This window comes from Molossus molossus, unplaced genomic scaffold (assembly GCF_014108415.1).
Source record: "Molossus molossus isolate mMolMol1 unplaced genomic scaffold, mMolMol1.p scaffold_m16_p_1, whole genome shotgun sequence".
NCBI lineage: Eukaryota > Metazoa > Chordata > Mammalia > Chiroptera > Molossidae > Molossus > Molossus molossus.
Genome location: NW_023425344.1, coordinates 239,596,976 through 239,613,635, shown reverse-complemented (window position 1 = coordinate 239,613,635; position 16,660 = coordinate 239,596,976). Strand labels below are relative to the sequence as shown.

The 16,660-nt window shown below is 48.9% G+C and overlaps 1 protein-coding gene across 6 annotated transcripts in view; it reads left to right on the top strand.

Annotated features, from left to right (window-relative positions):
* Nucleotides 1–16,660, top strand: part of FOXN3 (forkhead box N3) — a 378,852-nt gene that overhangs the window by 350,312 nt on the left and 11,880 nt on the right. For all 6 annotated transcript variants that reach the window (XM_036240745.1, XM_036240736.1, XM_036240711.1 and 3 more), the window contains one exon: nucleotides 6,471–6,576. In XM_036240745.1, coding sequence (XP_036096638.1) covers nucleotides 6,471–6,576 — 106 coding nt within the window. The remainder of the gene's footprint in view (nucleotides 1–6,470; nucleotides 6,577–16,660) is intronic.

Here is a 16,660-nt window from a genome sequence, read left to right as displayed (position 1 = left end):
GCTTGTCGTTGCCCTTCGTGACCACTCCCCTCCAGTCACCAGACGGCTGCCACGTCCGTCTTTCCCTCTCCTCCTGCCCCTGCTCGGTGTCCGCAGAGCTGGCGGGGGGCTGGCAGAGGCCACAGTCCAGAGTCTGAGCTGAGTCGGTCACACAAAGGAAAGGACTCAAGAAGCTGGTGAGAACCCCAGTCCCCAAGCCCCTTGATCTTTGGGGAGTCGCACACTGCCCCAGGGCAGCTCAGCGCACCAGTTATTACTTGAACCGGACTCCCCGGGGGTCCCTCAGCCTCTCGTTGCAGCTGAATGCTCCACTTTCGATGAGACGGCCGTGTGCACCGCATCCAGACCCCGGGCTCCCACATTTGCTCGTGTGCCCTACCCGCAGCAGCACCGGCGGTGCCGGCTGTCAGACCTGGACCGTTTGCAGCGTGGGGGACCTCCGCCCGCGTGCACGGTGCCTCCCATGCTCAGCGGGACACCTGTAGGACTCCAGAAGAACCAGGGCAGAACTTCGCCACGTCATTGTCGCTTCCACTTTGGGTTATGCTGCCAGTCAGATCCACCCAGCTCCCCTCACCCCACCCCAAAGCGGCCGTGTCGACTAATTCCAGCTTCTAGAGTCTTCTTAAGTACCGGCTTTGCAGTCCCATTTGACAAGCCCTGTGAGTCATCTTTCACCCTACTGGGGGAACTGTTTTGAAGCCAAGAGAAGTCAGATCAGTATTACTCATCTTCACAGGCTGATATAATCCCCGGTTGGAATGTTCCCAGCAAGGAACTCCAGATAATAGACAAAACAACAAAATGGGTGCATTCTGCACCCTGCCTGGACCCGGGGCAGAGGGACAGCCGGGAGGTCGCTCCCCCGTGGCAGGCGCTTCCCCAGATCCTTCCAAGTAAGCAGGTGGAGAGGCCGCCTTCAGGAAAAGGGAGGCTTGTCGGATCTCCTGGCTGCTCAGCTATGGCCTCCAGTAGCACGAGCCAGGGCTGCTCTCCAAAGGCCGCAGTGGGAGCTCAGAGGTTAATTTTAGAATGAAAACCAAGGAAGCTAAGCATGGGGGGGGGGGGGCTGGGCTGAGGAAGTGCGGGTGGGGGGTGCACCATGTGGAGGGAAGTTTGTCTGGTGCCATAGGCTTTTTTTAGGTCCTCGAGATGATCACATTCCGATCCCAGCGAGCGGTGCTGCTTGATCGGACTCTCTTTTGGGTACGAGTATTGCTTTCTTGCTGGTTAAAAACAAGAAAGGTTAGAGTCAGTCTGTCTGTTAAGTTGAGAGAACGTGGTTGATCAGCCCAGGTACTGATGTCCTTGGTGCCTGGTTCCACAAGTTGAGAGTCTCAGGTGTGTCTTCTCACCTGTAAATGCCAAATGATGTAACAAAGGGATGGCGCTGGAGCCTTTTCTAGTGAGAGCCACAAACCTGAGCCAGATGTTGTCCAGTTTCTTATCACATCTCTTCTCTGGCTGCAGCCCAGGCCTCAGCTAGTAGGTGTACTGGTTGGAAGGTGCTCGATGTGCTTTGATGACTTTGAGGGGAGTGCAGAGTAAAATGTCGATGGAGCAGAAAGGTCGATGTGCTCATCAAGAAAGAGCCCGGGAATGGACCTCGTGCTCCTTTAGGGTTCCCGAATCGAACATGGACCTCAGGGCGCCCTTCGCGCACAGACTGCCTGTGACTCGTCTTCAGAAGCCGCATCCCCGACACCTGGGGATGGGGACAGAGGAGAAGGGTGGGGAGCAGCTCCGTGTCACAGCTGGTCCCTGGCAGGCGGCGAGCAAGGGCAGACCCTCGGCCGTCCCGCGGCGAAGAGCACTCCAGGAGGAGGGCTGAGCAAGGCCGGGGTTGGCAGAGGCAGCCATCGGTGGCAGCTCGTCTGAGAACGAGCTCCAGGATTTAAAAGAAGCAGCCTGGTTTCCATGCCAGAAGTCTTGTGAGGTTCAGGAAATAGCTCAGGGAAAGCCTTTTGGTGCTGCGGGGTAGCTCCGTCCGGAGACTCTCTTTGGAGTGAATACCATTCGTTAATCAGGAAGCCGTGTGAATGGGTGAATGCAGAGAGGTGATTGCAAACAGCATGAGAGGCTGAGAGGTTCCCTGGGCCCTGACCCCAGGGGGCCTGTGCTGCACAGATCATTGGTAAGAGGATGCTAGACAGGTGAGATGGGGCGGAGGGAGGATGAACATGGTGATGGTGATGATGAGCTTATGTGCTAGGCCAGCCTCTGAGTTAAGCCTATGTAACTTGTCTTATTTAATCCTCAAAACAGTCCTCGGAGGCATAGTGATGCGTAGTTTACAGGTGAAGAAACTGAGGCTCAGAAAGAGTAAAGCGCTTGCCCAAAGCCACAGAGCTCGTGGTGGGCAAGACTCTGGGTGGAGGCTGTGCTGCCCCGAGTGTCCTCTTGCCGGCCGCAGGATACTTCTTGCAGGAAGGCTGAAATGAGACAGGAAGCATCAAAGATTCTGGTCTCCAGTAGGTGCTGGGGCGGGGCTGGCTTCCTCTGTTTCCCTTCCTGGTGGGCAAGCCCCTGTGCCTACAGTTCTAGGCACTCGGGCAGAGGACTCGGCATGGGGCACTGTCCTCGCGGCTGCTTTCTCCCTTAACTGGCAGGTGACTCAGTGGTTATGCCGGAGAACACATCCTCGGTGACCACATCTGCTCTCTCCACGTCCCTGGGCTCCCTGGGCCTTGTCCCAGGGTGACTGACGGGTCATGGACAGGGGGACAGAAGCCGCATAGGAGCCGTTGTTACTCTTGGTAACTCTGTGACCAGGAACATGGCCAAGTCCTTGGCTCGAGTCTCATTTTGCTCTTGTTTTCCTCCTCACCCAAGGATATGTTTTTATTCATTTTAGGGAAAGAGAAGCATTAAGGTAAGAGAGAAACATGGATTGGTTGTCTCCTGTAGGGGCCCCCACTGGGGATCGAACCCGCAACCTTTTGGTTTACGGGACAATGCTGCAGCCAACTGAGCCTCAGCCAGGGCTCATTTCGTTCTTAATGTGCTTTCGGCTCACCTGAAATGGAGACAGCACAGGCCGCCTCAGGATTGCTCTGAGCTGTTGATTGTGTTAGTGATGACAATGATACAGATAACTAACATGTAATTTTCTAAATAATAGTGCCTTTATTAACTCAGTTAAATCTCCAAATACTCTGGGAGATAAATATCAGTTTGGGGCCCGACCTAAAGGAGCTTTATCAGGGGACTCAGGCAGTAAATGACAGAGATGGGATGTGGACCCAGGTCGTCCAATACCAGAGTCTGGCTCTCAGCCCCTGTGCTTAAGACTCATTCCTCCTCGGATGCTTTAATGGTGTTCGCAGATCTGTGGGGTAAAATCCATCTCGTTCCTGCTAGAACTGGATGCTCTACAAAATTGCTTTTTAGTTCCTTTGCATACTGTGTGCCTTTGATCACTTCCAGGCCTTATATGTGTCATTCCTCTGCCTACAGGAAGTCTTCCCAGATACCCCTTAGTTTGGATTAGGTATCTCCCTCCTTCATACCTATAGGCTCCTTGCCCCAGCATTTACCTTAGTGTGTGTGTGTGTGTGTGTGTGTGTGTGTGTGTGTGTAATTTTGTTAAACTTCATCCGAAGATATCTTTCCACTAATTTTTAGATATAGTGGAAGGGGAGGGAGGGGAAAACAGAGAGGGAACATTGATGTGAAAGAGACATCGATTGGTTGCCTCCTGCATGACCCTGACCGGGGCTGGGGATTGAACCTGCAACCCAGGTACGTATCCTTGACCGGGAATCGAACCCGAGACTCTTCGGTCCTCAGGCCAGTGCTCTTAACTGCTGAGCCAAACCAGCCAGGGCTACCTTCGTATATTTTTATCGCCTCTAATTCTTCTTCTGTCCCACTTACTTGTGGTAACCCTGTGTCCCCTTCACCTAATGCGTGGGCAGGGACTTGTAAAAGATTTAGTCCATTAGTTGACATGCTCTGTCTACGGGACTGTAATAATTTATACTGGCAAGAATTATGGCTGTGCAGGTTTTAAATATTTACTTATCGGGTATCCGTTCTGCACTTGCTGCTCTTGATGAGGCCTCTAGTGACTCATCTATTAGGCAGTATTCTCAGGATTAGACTGAATCTGTGGTTATCTGACTGTTTTGAAGAGAGTACCGCACAGCAAAGTAACTGAAAAACCCTTCCCCTCCATCCCCCAGGCAGACAAACAGAAAGCCTGTTCCTTCAGACACAAACATGTTGTCGGGAGTACCGACCTACAACCCTCGAGTTCTGCCAGGTTCACGTGTCTTTCCTTGAGAGTTCTTGGTATACTTTTCCCCTTTATTTTCTTCTCAGTTCTTAGATGTTGGTTCTGACATTTAGATTTATGATCTATTTCTAATTAACTTTCATGTATGGTATGAAGTTAGGATCAAGGTTCACCCCCTCCCCCAAAGGCTCTTCAGTTGTTCTAATTGTCCTTTGCCCCATGTCTTGATGCTTTTGTCGAAAAAACAGTGGACTACGTGGGTGTGGTTCTAGTTCTAGATTTTAGGGTGTTCCATTGACCTCCGTGTCTACACTCACCAATACGACACTGCCTGCCCACTTCAAATACAGGAAGTCTTGGAATCCGAGCATATAAATTAGGTAGTACACATTTTAGACACTCTCACAGAGAACTCATCAACTAAGCAAAGTGTAATTCGCTGCAGTATCACATTATAACAGGTTTCACGCTTTTAAGATGCTTGGTGAGTCTCCTGCCTTAGATGATCTACGATCTGAAATCAGGCTAATAGTAAGTGATGGGCAGGAGTCCTTGATCTCGTTAAGTCTACTCTCACAATTAAATATGGGAAGGAACAGCGCTCATTTCAATTTTATCTCCCACCCTACCTTTTGTAAAACCTGGTAGCACTAGCCTTATGCAAACCTGTACGACAAATGGTACCCATACTAGCAAGAGCTCCAGAACCCAAGGAATCGGTCCAGAAAGTTATCCCCTATTCGAGAGTGGACATTCACCTGACGTGATTAAAGGTTCGGACTATTTATGTAAGCATGCACGTGTTTTGTAAAGAGTATTTGTTGTACACAAATAATATTGGCTTTAAAAAGTTAATATCCAGAGTGGCTTCCATTTTGGAATGTATAATTTTTTTTTTTTGGTGTGGTCTTTGAAAAAGCACAATCCGTTCACCTTAGCTCTGTATGAGACTGTGGCCTGGGCTATAGGAACACAGCCAGAGCTCTGGGGCCTCTCAGGATGCTGACAGCAGAGGGGTCCTCGTGAACACGGTTCAGAGAGGCAAGGAGAGACCGGGGCGTGCGCACAGCTGCACTCGGAGAACTGAGATGAACTGCAGGTGTCCCCGTGTCCCCATCATGAAGCACGCCTGGCCCCTAGACACCTGGGGGCATGCTGGTAGGTGCAGTGAGCATGTTAGCTTGAACCAGGTGAAACTGCTGTCGGGCGGTCAGAGTCGGGTATCTGTTTCCTGTGGTGGCCCTGTACTGTAAACCCTCACCCAGAATCGGGTGGTGTGAAGCCGCTGGGAGTTTGTATGGAAAATGGCAGGTCTGGTGGCCCCCGGCGAGGTTGGCTTAGGGTTGGTTGGAGAAAGAAGCTGGCTTGTTGAGAGGACCCAGGAGATTTGCTTGGGGGAGCCTCCAGAGTGGGGTCTGGGTGACTGAGGCAGAAGCCAGAGCCTGTTGTCTGTGGACCCTTCATTCCCGCGAGCACACGAGGGCCTGTCCTCGGGCAGCGGAGTCTGTGGTGAGGTGAACCGTGCTGTGAGCACCGAGGTGCCGTAGTTTGGAAGATGGCTTTGCTGTTCCTCGGGCTGTCTTCTCCCTTGTTGGACTCAGGACAGATAGAGGTTCTGATCCTCTGAGCGGGACTGGAGAAGCAGGAGGAAATGCTGTTATTTGGGCACCTGCATTCAGCTGTGCCCAGGGTTCCTGAGACCTTGTCAGGGCCTGGCTGGAGGTAGACGCTTCTGTTTAGTAAATGCAGGAACGCGATGTTCCAAGCCCAGTCTCTGAAACGCACCTTTTTAAAACAAACCATCAATAATTTGGTTGTAAGCTATTGGTCTGACTGAATCTTTCTTGAGGTGTGGTATTTTTTCTATCTTTCTGCCTTGATCTCCGTGTGTGTGTGTGCGTGTGCGTGCGTGTGCGTGTGTGCATTGGCCTCTGCTTACTCTCTGTGCCTTTGACTTCTCTCTGCTTTGTGTGTGTGTGTGTGTGTGTGTGTGTGTGTGTGCGCGTGTGCATTGGCCTCTGCTTACTCTCTGTGCCTTTGACTTCTCTCTGCTTTGTGAGTGTGTGTGTGTGTGTGTGTGTGCGCGCGCGCGTGTGCATTGGCCTCTGCTTACTCTCTGTGCCTTTGACTTCTCTCTGCTTTTCTTCTCTCTCTCCCTCCACACTGTCTGACTCAGAAGGAAATTTTCACGGTGGGATTCACGTGTGGTGCCTTTTCCTTTTTGCTTTTCCAGTTCCTCCGGGAGTGATACAGAACGGAGCGCGGGTTCTGAGCCGAGGGCTGTTTCCTGGAGTCCGGCCATTGCCAATCACGCCCATCGGAATGACGGCCACCGGGAGGTAAGGGAGGCGCCTGCTGACGACTGGGAAGGGCACCCGGTGTCCCGAGGGGCCGCTTGCCGGGGTGGAGGGAACCAGACTCCAGGTGCTGAAGGCAATCGGCCTGGTTTGGGTGTTTAAAAATGAAGCCACAGTAACTCCCAGGGACCCAATCCAGTGCCAGCTTCTCCTTCTCAGGCTGTGATCATGCTGGTCTCCCTGTAGATGAGGGGCTGAGGACAGATCACATTATGTCGTGTTTTGTTTTTATGCTAAGAAAGCAGGGTACGGTGGGGGAAGGAAATTCTGACCAAGTTCATCAGGTGCTGGGCTGATGGGTCTGGTCTGGACACGGGCCTCTCTCTGCCCGGTGCCTGACTCGGGTGGATGCCTGACCTCTCTGGGCCTCGGTTCCCTCATCCACAAAGCTCCTCCCATCAGATGCAGACTCGCGTGAGAAGGGCTTAGGTGGTGGTCTGTAAGCACCGGGCGGCGCCCTTTCCCAGCTTCCAGGACTCGGGTCAGTCGCCGAACCAGATGAACGCCCCTGGGGCAGCTCTTTTCCCCTGCCAGCCCCAGGCGAGGGTGCGCTGTGGGCTCGGGACCTTCCGCGGGCCAGCGGGTGCTTGCTCCTGCCTGCCCTGCAGCTCCCCCGCCCCCACCCGCCCTCTGCAGAACCTTCCGGATCTCCATCACGGCACCTGGCACCCCCTGCCCCGTCTCCTGGAGCCAGATTGTTCCCCAAATACGTCCAGGATCTGCCCGTCTTACTCGAGCGTCTTCTTCCGTTGAGATTTCCCTCGGCCTCCTCACGCGGGGCAGCGCCCCCTTCAGGGCCCGTCCCCAACGTGGCTCCCTCACAGACCTTTTCTGAACAGCCTTGACCCAGCATCAGATGACTTTCTCTTTTCTTTGATCCCAGCCCAGGCTTGGGTCGAGTCCCTTTGATGAGTGACCCTGCATGGCAAACTGTCTCCATGTGCCCCGCTGTCCTGAGCGGTCTGCTTGCTGAGACGGGCTGGGCCTCCCTCATTTGGCTGATGGGTCACACTGAGCTGTTTCCGTCACAGCATCAGCTCCTTGCTTCCTTCCTGCACCGGTGGCTTGCGTTCTCACCTGAAGGCCATTTTGTTTTCAGTGTTTCGTGTCCCAAAGGACACTGGCCCAGAAAGTCCCTTAGCTGGGGCCCTTAGGAGATGCAAGGCCCAGCTCTCTCCCGTGAACCAGCCACGTGGAGCTTCTCCACGCTCTCGTGCCTCAGGTTTCCAGCAAACCAGCCGACCTTTGCCAGGATGGAAGGCGCTGGATCGTCAGGGCGGACACTGGTGTCTGGAACCGCACAGGGAGGGAGCTGGGTAGGAATCGGATGAGTCGTAGAACTGTGAAATGCCTCATCCTTTCTGCTAACCCAGCACGATGGCACTTTCTAAAAATACATGGCAAGGGTCTTTTTCTCCAGCACTTGCCCTGCCCTTAGATCCCGAGTTCTTGAGCTCATAAATGGTAAGCCTCTTTCACAAAGCCGAAGCATCGCTGCCTTCTTCTCCCATTGTGAGAGACGTGCTGTGATTTCCATTCCTTCTTCAAATCTGGGCTGCCTCACCTCTCGGCGTACCTGTTTGGTTGAGAAGAGTGTGAGAGCGTGGACAGTTTTCCCGTGGGGCAAAAATCTGTTTCCGCCTGCAGAGTCTAAGCCTAGACTCCCAGTGTGTCACCCAGAGCACGTCTCGGGGCCTCCCAGTGTAGCCGTCCACGCAGGTCCCCCGTGCACTGGCACGGAAGCACCAAGCGGGGAGGTGGGGAGTCCTGGGACCGGTTGGCGTCAGCAGGAGCTACCTTCTCATTTTAATGATTACCCTCGTGACATATATTATTGCAAATTTTACTGATCAATGCCCTCTTGAAGCAGTATTTAAAATACTGGTTCCTATTCTTCCTGGTTAGAAGATAACACAGTACCACAGTGAAAGAGTGAAGTCGTGTTTCTGGTTAAAAACACGTTGCCACTCATCCAGGCCAGTGAGCACTTCACTTTGTGTGTCAGAGACGGCACAGCAGGTGACAGGTCCTGAGACAGACGGGCTTTCCTGGACAGAACCGGTAACCAGGCACAGAGTTGACCAACCCCAAGGGTGAAAAGACAGCTCAAGGTATCGTGGAGGGAGTGTTTGCAGAGGGCAGCCGCCTCCCCTGAGCCAGGGAACCAGGACGTGGTTGGGATGATGCCCTCCCTGAGCTGGAACTCAGACTGAGGGGCACCACTCAGCCGGGCTGGAGGGTCTGAGCTCAGAGGGACACCTGGAAGGACCCCAGGGCTCCTGCTGATGCCGGCGCCTCTCGAGGAACGTGGAGAAGTCGGCTGTCCAGTGCTGGAGAACCGGAGTGGACGCGGCAGCTGCTACAGGAATGGATTGCCACTGCGGGGAGGAGGGGGCCTTGCTGGGTGGGGAGGGACAGGAAACACACAGGAAGGAGCCAGTCCCTTCGTCCCCTTTCCCGGTCACTCTCTGGCGCCCCCTGTTGTCCGAGCTTATGTGGACCAGGTGGCAGCAGACGTGGGTGGCCCTGCCCAGCCCCAGTTCCTTCGTAGGACACACTATGGAAGGGCGGCTTTGGGGCTGAGTGACAATAGCGGTGCAACTTGCTCAAAGCCTGCCCACTACCAAGGCACGCGTTGTCTAAGCAGGGCCTGTGATCATAGGAGTTTGGAGAAGAATCATTTCCATCAAATATCCAACCACAGTTGACAGAAACTAGAACAGTCACCACTGGCATGGAGATACCAGTTAAAGAAAACCACTGTGCATTTCCAGTACACCATCCAAATTCTGCGCCTCCCACCCCAGCTTTAAGAGAAATTGGTCAGAGATGCATTGCGAGCTCTGTAAGGTCAAGGACCTTTGCTATTAATACCTTTGCCCTCTTTATGTCCCCAATGCCTGTCAAATAGTAGGCAATGAGATGCTTTTAGAACAAAATGAACATATACATGGCTACATAGATATTTGAAGAATCTCCATCTATGTAAAACTCATTAAGAAGTGTTTGGGGCCCTGGCCAGTTTGGTTCAGCGGTTAGAGCGTCGACCTGTAGTCCAGAGAGACCCGGGTTCGGTTCCTGCTAAGGACACGTACCTCGGGTGCAGTTTGTCCCCAGCCCTGGTTGGTCGTGCGGGTGGCAGTCACTCGATGTGTCCCTTTCATGTCGATGTTTTTCTCTCTCTCTCTCTCTCTTCCTCTTTCTCCCTCCCACTCTATCTGAACAAAAAAATGGAAAAAAATGCCAATGGGTGAGGACAAAAAAAAAGAAGTGTTTGGGGGAGCCCTGGCTGGTGTGGCTCAGTTGATTGGGCGTCATCCCATGCACCAGGAGGTTGCCAGTTCGATTCCTGGTCAAGGGCACATCGTGCTCCAGTTGTGGGCTCGATCCCCAGTAGGGGGTGTGCAGGAGGCAGCTGATTGATATACTCTCACATAGACGTTTCTCTCTCTCCCTTTCCCTTCTTCTCTCTGGAAAACAATCAATAAGCTACTCTTTTTTTTTTTTTTAAAAGAAATGTTTGGGGAGAAAATCTTGTTTGGCTCTTTCACATTCATTGTAATTTAAGTTTCTTTTCCGTTTGGCCAGGTGTCAGTAGAACCAGATTCAGCTGAGGTTAGAAGGAAAACAGTCTAACAGAGAATACAGCAGCAGCAGATGTCTTCCTTCAGGCCACGTGGTGGTGACCAAGGGTGCCTGGGGTGTGTACATGTTTACGTGGGTTGTGGGTCATGGGTCACTGTCCCTGTCAGTTCAGCTGGGACTAAGGGAGGGCCAGAGAGTCATTAGCACCCACTAAAGACCGATTTTGTACTCTGCTTCGTGTGACAGGTCTTCTGTGTAAGACTAAGCGACTTCTCCTTAAGTGAAAATATTTGTCTTTCAGGGATTTTTTTTTCCCCCTCCACTCAGTGGCAAAGGCTATGTTTGTTTGTCTTAACTCTGAAACCATTATTGACATAGATGAAGTGTTACTTTTATTAGCTGATCATTACACAGCTTGTATTTGCTGGGTTCCTTTGCATATAATTATGATGTGAAATCTCCTTGTAAGAGTATCTGTCAATAGTGTAATTGACTTTACAGTGTTGACTTTTTACTCAATAACCTTGGAGATTGGCCCATCCTTACACGTTGAAAACCTGCTTATTTTTAAATCTGCCTGGGCGTAGGGTCCTCAAGACACATTATTCTCAAAACAACTGCTCACACGTCTTGAAGTTTTATGCCTGTGTCTTCTGGTGCTTTCCCAGTGAAATCGTACAGAGAATGATTGAATGGACCGGACAGCTGCGGCCCCAGAACAACTGTCCCTGACGCTCTCGGAAACGGGAGCCCCAGGTTTCTTACATTCACAGCATTATAGGCTGCCTCCCAGGTGGGGCCCTGGATCGGGTCCGCCTTGCTTTCAACTATTGGGGTTCTTTTTGACCCCAAGTAACCTCTCAGGTGGCAGAGAAGAATGAACTCTCCAGGACCTGCCAGAGGAATCAGAGAGAACTGACGGGTCTGAGGTTCGTTACAGGACCGCAGAGCCCAGAAATTGCACCCACGAGCTGGAGCACCAGATTTCCTGGGTTCGTAGCCCACGGTGTTGTGACCTTAGGCAAGTGTACCTGGGAAAATCAGCACCTGCCTCATAGGCTGTTAGGGTTGACAGTGAGGTGCCTGGAACATAGTATGTATTATGCAGGTGTTTGAGAACTAGGGTGGAAAAACAACCCGATTCAGAAATGGGCAAAGAACTTGAGTAGACATTTCTCCAGAGAAAATATGCAGATGTCCAGTAAATTAGTACATGAAAAGATGCTTAACATTTCTAACCATTAGGGAAATTCAAACTAAAACTACGGTGAGATACTACCGCACACCCATTAGAATGGGTACTATTAAAATAATTAAATAGTCCGGCTGGTGTGACTCAGTGGATTGAGTGCCATCCCATGGACTTAGAGGTCTCGGTTCGATACCCTGTCAGGACACATGCCTGGGTTGTGGGCTCGATCCCCAGTAGGGGGTGCACAGGAGGCAGCCAGTCGATGTTTCTCACATCGATGTTTCTCTCACTCTCCCTTCTGTCTCTAAAAAAATATATTAAAAAAAAAAAAAGCATTGGTGGGGATGTGGAAGAGTCGGAACCCTTGTGCGCTGTTGGTAGGTGGTAAAACCGTGCAGCCGCTGTGGAGAATGGTGTGGACTTCCTCAGAAAACAGAATTACCACCTGATCCAGCAATACCACCTCCGAGTATGCGCCCAAAGTAATTGAGAGTGGGGTCTCAAGGACATGTTCATAGTAACATTATTATTATTTTTAGTTTTTTAATTACTAGCGTTATTTTATTCTAGTCTTTTATTTTTTTATCCTCACCTGAGCATTTTTTTTTTCTTTTTCTTTTTGCATTTATCTTCAGATAGAGGGGGAGGGAGGGAGAGAGGAAGAGAGACATCGATGTGAGAGAGACACATTTGAGTGGCTGCCACCCACGTGACCCCAACTGCAGCCGGGGCCAGGGACAAACTGCAACCGAGGTACGTGCCCTTAGCAGGAACCGAACTCGGGACTTTTGATCCATGGGCCGATGCTTTAGCCACTGAGCCAAACCGGCCAGGGCCATAGCAGCATTATCAATAACAATAGCTAAAATGTGTAAGTGACCCAAGTGGCCATCAACAGATGAATGAATAAGCAAAACGTGCTGTGCACACTCACGGGATATTACTCAGCCTTCAAAAGGAAGGAAATTGAACCTGTGCTACCGAATGGATGTACCCTGAGGATGCGTGGAGTGAAATAAGCCAGTCACAACAAGACAAATAGTGGTGAGCAGTCGGAATCCTAGAGACAGAAAGTATAGCGGTGGTTTCCAGGGACAGAGGCCAGGGAAATGGGGAGTGTGTTTTAATGGGCACAGAGCTGTAGTTTTACCAAGTGAGGAGTTGTGGAGATGAGTGGTAATGGTAGTGTCATGACTGTATTAACGTTGGAAAAGAAAGTAAAATTAATAACATGGGGAGTTTCGTGGGTTTATCCAGTCCGCCCTCCATAGACCTTCCCAGGTTGCCTCTCTGAGTGCCCCAAACCCCAGGCGAAGGCTTAGATTAAGCTCCTTGTGCTACTTTCAGGACAGCGCACATTTGGGGCAAAAGCATTGGTTTTGAGGAGTGATGGCAGTAGTCAGGTCTACAAATCTAAACCGCGGCATGTTATAAAGTATAAGAAGTTCTGTGTAATCACCATCTGAGGCTGCTTCGTTTTATTTGACTCTCTTAGGGCCTCACGTGAAAACTTCCATTGGCATGGAACATGGAGCGAGTCAGGAATCAATGGTCCTATTATAATACAAAACATTAATATTTAAGGTCCTGTCAAAACAGAGTCATCGGGAAAACCCATCTCTCAGCCTAAGATCTGCTCCTGGGCAACCCTCTTTGTGTTTTCCCTTGAGAAGAGGTGGGTAAAGTTCAGACAGCCAGCAACCTTCGGCATTCAGATTGGATGTGGTCTGGTTATCCAACTGGGGAAATCGACCACTGGTCCCTTTTTGTGTTGTATTTTGTTTTCTTTTTAAAGACCAAGCTCTCAGCTTTTATCTTCTGAAATCAAGGTCTTGGAAGGCACCTCTGAAACTCAGTGTTAGATTATGCTGAGCTTGTGCTGGGAGGAAGAGGAGGAAGTCCTGAAGGGGTAAAATAAAGGCGACGGGGAAAGGAATAATACCAGGAGGACACAGGCGTGCTGGAGTTCGTCCTGGGCCCCGCGTCTGCTTCTTGTCTTTGCCTTCGGCTCTTCTGGTCCAGAAACCTAAACAGTGACCAGTGAGCTTGCCGTGCGAAATCTGATCCTCTGGAGCTGCTTCTCGTATTTTAAATCAACGGCTCTGGGGAAAGCCCTTGAGAGCCCTGGTGGCTTTCCTGTTGTATCTGGAAACCCTCGCACCTCCTGGTGATTCCAGGCTGTGCCAAGTGCCAGACGGTGCAGGAGAGTCGTAGGGGCCTTTCTGTGTGTGTGCTGTGATCTGATGCAGAGAGGGCGTCACGCTTATCTCAGCAGTTTAGGGGGACGGTATGCAGCTCATGAGAGAACATTGTGCCCCCAACCCCACCCTGGAAATGCCCAATGAGACAGAACTGGGATTGTTGAGCCGGTGGGTTTCTCAGGAAGGGCTGACCAGCTGGAGCAGGCATCGTAGGCCCCTGGACCGGCTCTGATTATACTGTTCATGTGATTCTAAGACACTCATGAATCCAACACCCTACTGCAGGATGAAAGCATTATTAATGCCTTGGTCGTCCCTGGAAGGTAACCGCAATTCCAAATTTGTATACAGGGTGGGGCAAAAGTTGGTTTACAGCTGTTAGTACATGAAACACGAGAGGCTGTTCTATTATTATTTATTAATTATTGTGTTATTTTCCGTAAGAACAACTGTAAACCTGCTTTTGCCCCACCCTGTATACCATGTCCGTGCTTTTCAGCGTGTTTTTGATAGTCGTAAACTTTAGTTTTGAGTTTTATGTGACTGGAACGATATGCTATATATCTTTTCCAAGTTATTGTTTGTTTGTTTTACTAATCATTAAGTTTGTTCTGCTGCATGTAGCTGTCATTGAGTCATTTGCACAGCTGTATACTGTTCCGTTCTGCAGTATATCACAGTGTCTTGAAAAGATATTTGAATCATTGACAGTCCTTTGCAACTACAGACAGTGCTGCTGTGGGGGTTCTTTTCCATGTCGCAGTTCATGTAAGGTGCACGTGGAGGTGTGGCGTTGTTGGCTGGTACAGTGTGTCCTGACGTGTTAGTGTCCAATCACACTTCCTAATTTCAGCCAATTTAGTGAATATGTAATGGTATATTCGTGTGATTTAATTCCCATTTCCCTTGTTACTACAGATGTTGCAGTTTTCCATATACTTCATTGGCTTTTTGAATGTGCTCTTTGATGGTGGCCTGTTCATCATTTTGCTAACTTTTCTTTTTTTAAATAATTTTTCTTTATTGATTCTAGAGAGAGAGGAAGGGGGAGAGAGAGAGGAATTGATGAGAGAGCGATTGGCCGCCTCCTCCATGCTTCCCACTCGGGATTGGGCCCACAACCTGGGCATGTGCCCTGACCCAGAATCGAACCCGTGACCTCCTGGTACATGGGTCAACACTCACACACTGAGTCACACCGGCCGGGCCATTTTGCTCACTTTTCTGTTGGGTTATTTCTCTTTTTTCTCATCATTCTAGTTCTTTGTATATTTTGAATATTAATCCTTAATTGGCTGTATGTGTTGCAGATAACTTTTCTAGGTGTGTGGATGGTTATCTCACTGTGTAATAGTATCTTTTGATGAACAGAAACTTTATTTTCATGATTATTAACCATTTTTTATGAAATCTGGTGTCTTAAAAAAATCTGTACTCTGAGATCATGTAGACTTCTATAGTATTTTTCTAAAAGACTTTAAGTTTTTCCTTTCACATTTAAGTCTATAATTCACTTGGAGTTTGTTAGCTAATTAATTTTATGTTGATTTTTTTCTCCAGCATTTTTGCAAAATAAACTACCTTAGTAATTCTAATAGTTTCTTTCTTCTGTAAAAAAATGGTGGATTTTTTTCTTTCCAATTCTTACCTTTTATTTTTCCTGTCCTGTTGCACAGTTCAGGATCTCTGAGTAAAGTAATGATTATAGACATCTTTATGTTGCTTCTTCTGTTATTTTATTTTTTTATTTAATTTTTTAAATCCTCACCTGAGAACACTTTTTGCTTTCATAGAGCAAGAGGGAGGAAGAGAGGGAGAGAGGGAGGAAGAGAGAGAGAGAGAGAGAAACATCGATGTGAAAGAGACACATCAAGTGGTTGCCACCCACACAACCCCAACTGGGGCCGGGGACAAACTGCAACTGAGGTACATGCCCTTAGCGGGAACTGAACCCAGGTCTCTTCAGACCGCAAGCCGATGCTCCAACCGCTGAGCCAAACCGGCCAGGTCTTTTGCTTATTATTTTAAAAGGAGCTGTGTTACTGGTTCACAGCTATAGAATGTTTGCTACAGGTCTTTCAGAGAATACACTTTATCATAGCAAAAACTCTTTTCCTAGTTTGCTGTGATATTTTATTATGAATGGTTGTTGACTTTTATTTTTTTAAAAATTTACCTCACTTAGGATAACTATAGAAGTTTTCTTTCAGTGTTTTACTGTGGTGCATTGCATTGTAAATTCCCCAATTTTGAATAAACCTGCATTTTTTAATATACGTGCTTATCATACATTATATTTTTACGTATTGCCAGAGTTGGTAATATTTTATGTATGAATTTTATATTTTTGTTTATGCCCCATGTTTCCCCAGTGCTACTTTTATGTAGTTTTAGTGTCAAAATTACATTATTGTCATAAAATAAGTTGAGGAGTATTCACTCTTGGATTCTTTGGAAGATTTTATGTAAGATTAGAGTTATCTGTTAATGTTTGGTGGAACTTGCTTGCAAAATGGTCTGGGGCCAATGTTTTCTTTGTGTGATGATTGCTAACGATTGAGTCGACATATTAATGATTACAATACATGGCTTTTTTTTTTTTCTTTTTTTTTTCAAATCTTTATTGTTGGATGTAAAATGTATTACAGATGTTCCACATTTTTCCCCCATTGACACCCTCCTCCCCACTCCCACCCCCCTCCCACCTTTTCCCACACTATTGTCTGTGTCCATTGGTTATGCATATAAGTTCTTTGGTTTATTTCTTCCTACGCCCCCAACCCCTTTCCCTTTGAGGTTTGTCAGTCTAGCAATGAATTTGTGCTCCTTAATCCCTTCACCTTTTTCACCCATTTCCCCAATCCCCCTCCCAACTGGCAACCAACAAAATGTTCTCTGTATCTATGAGAATGTTTCTGTTCTTCCTGTTCATTTTGTTTGTGGATTCCATTGTTGATAGATATGTATTCATTGCCATTTTGTTTGTTCATACATTTTATCTTTTTCTTCAAAAAGACCCTTCATCATTTCATATAATAACGGTTTGGTAGTGATGAACTCCTTTAACATTTTCTTGTCTGGGAAAGTT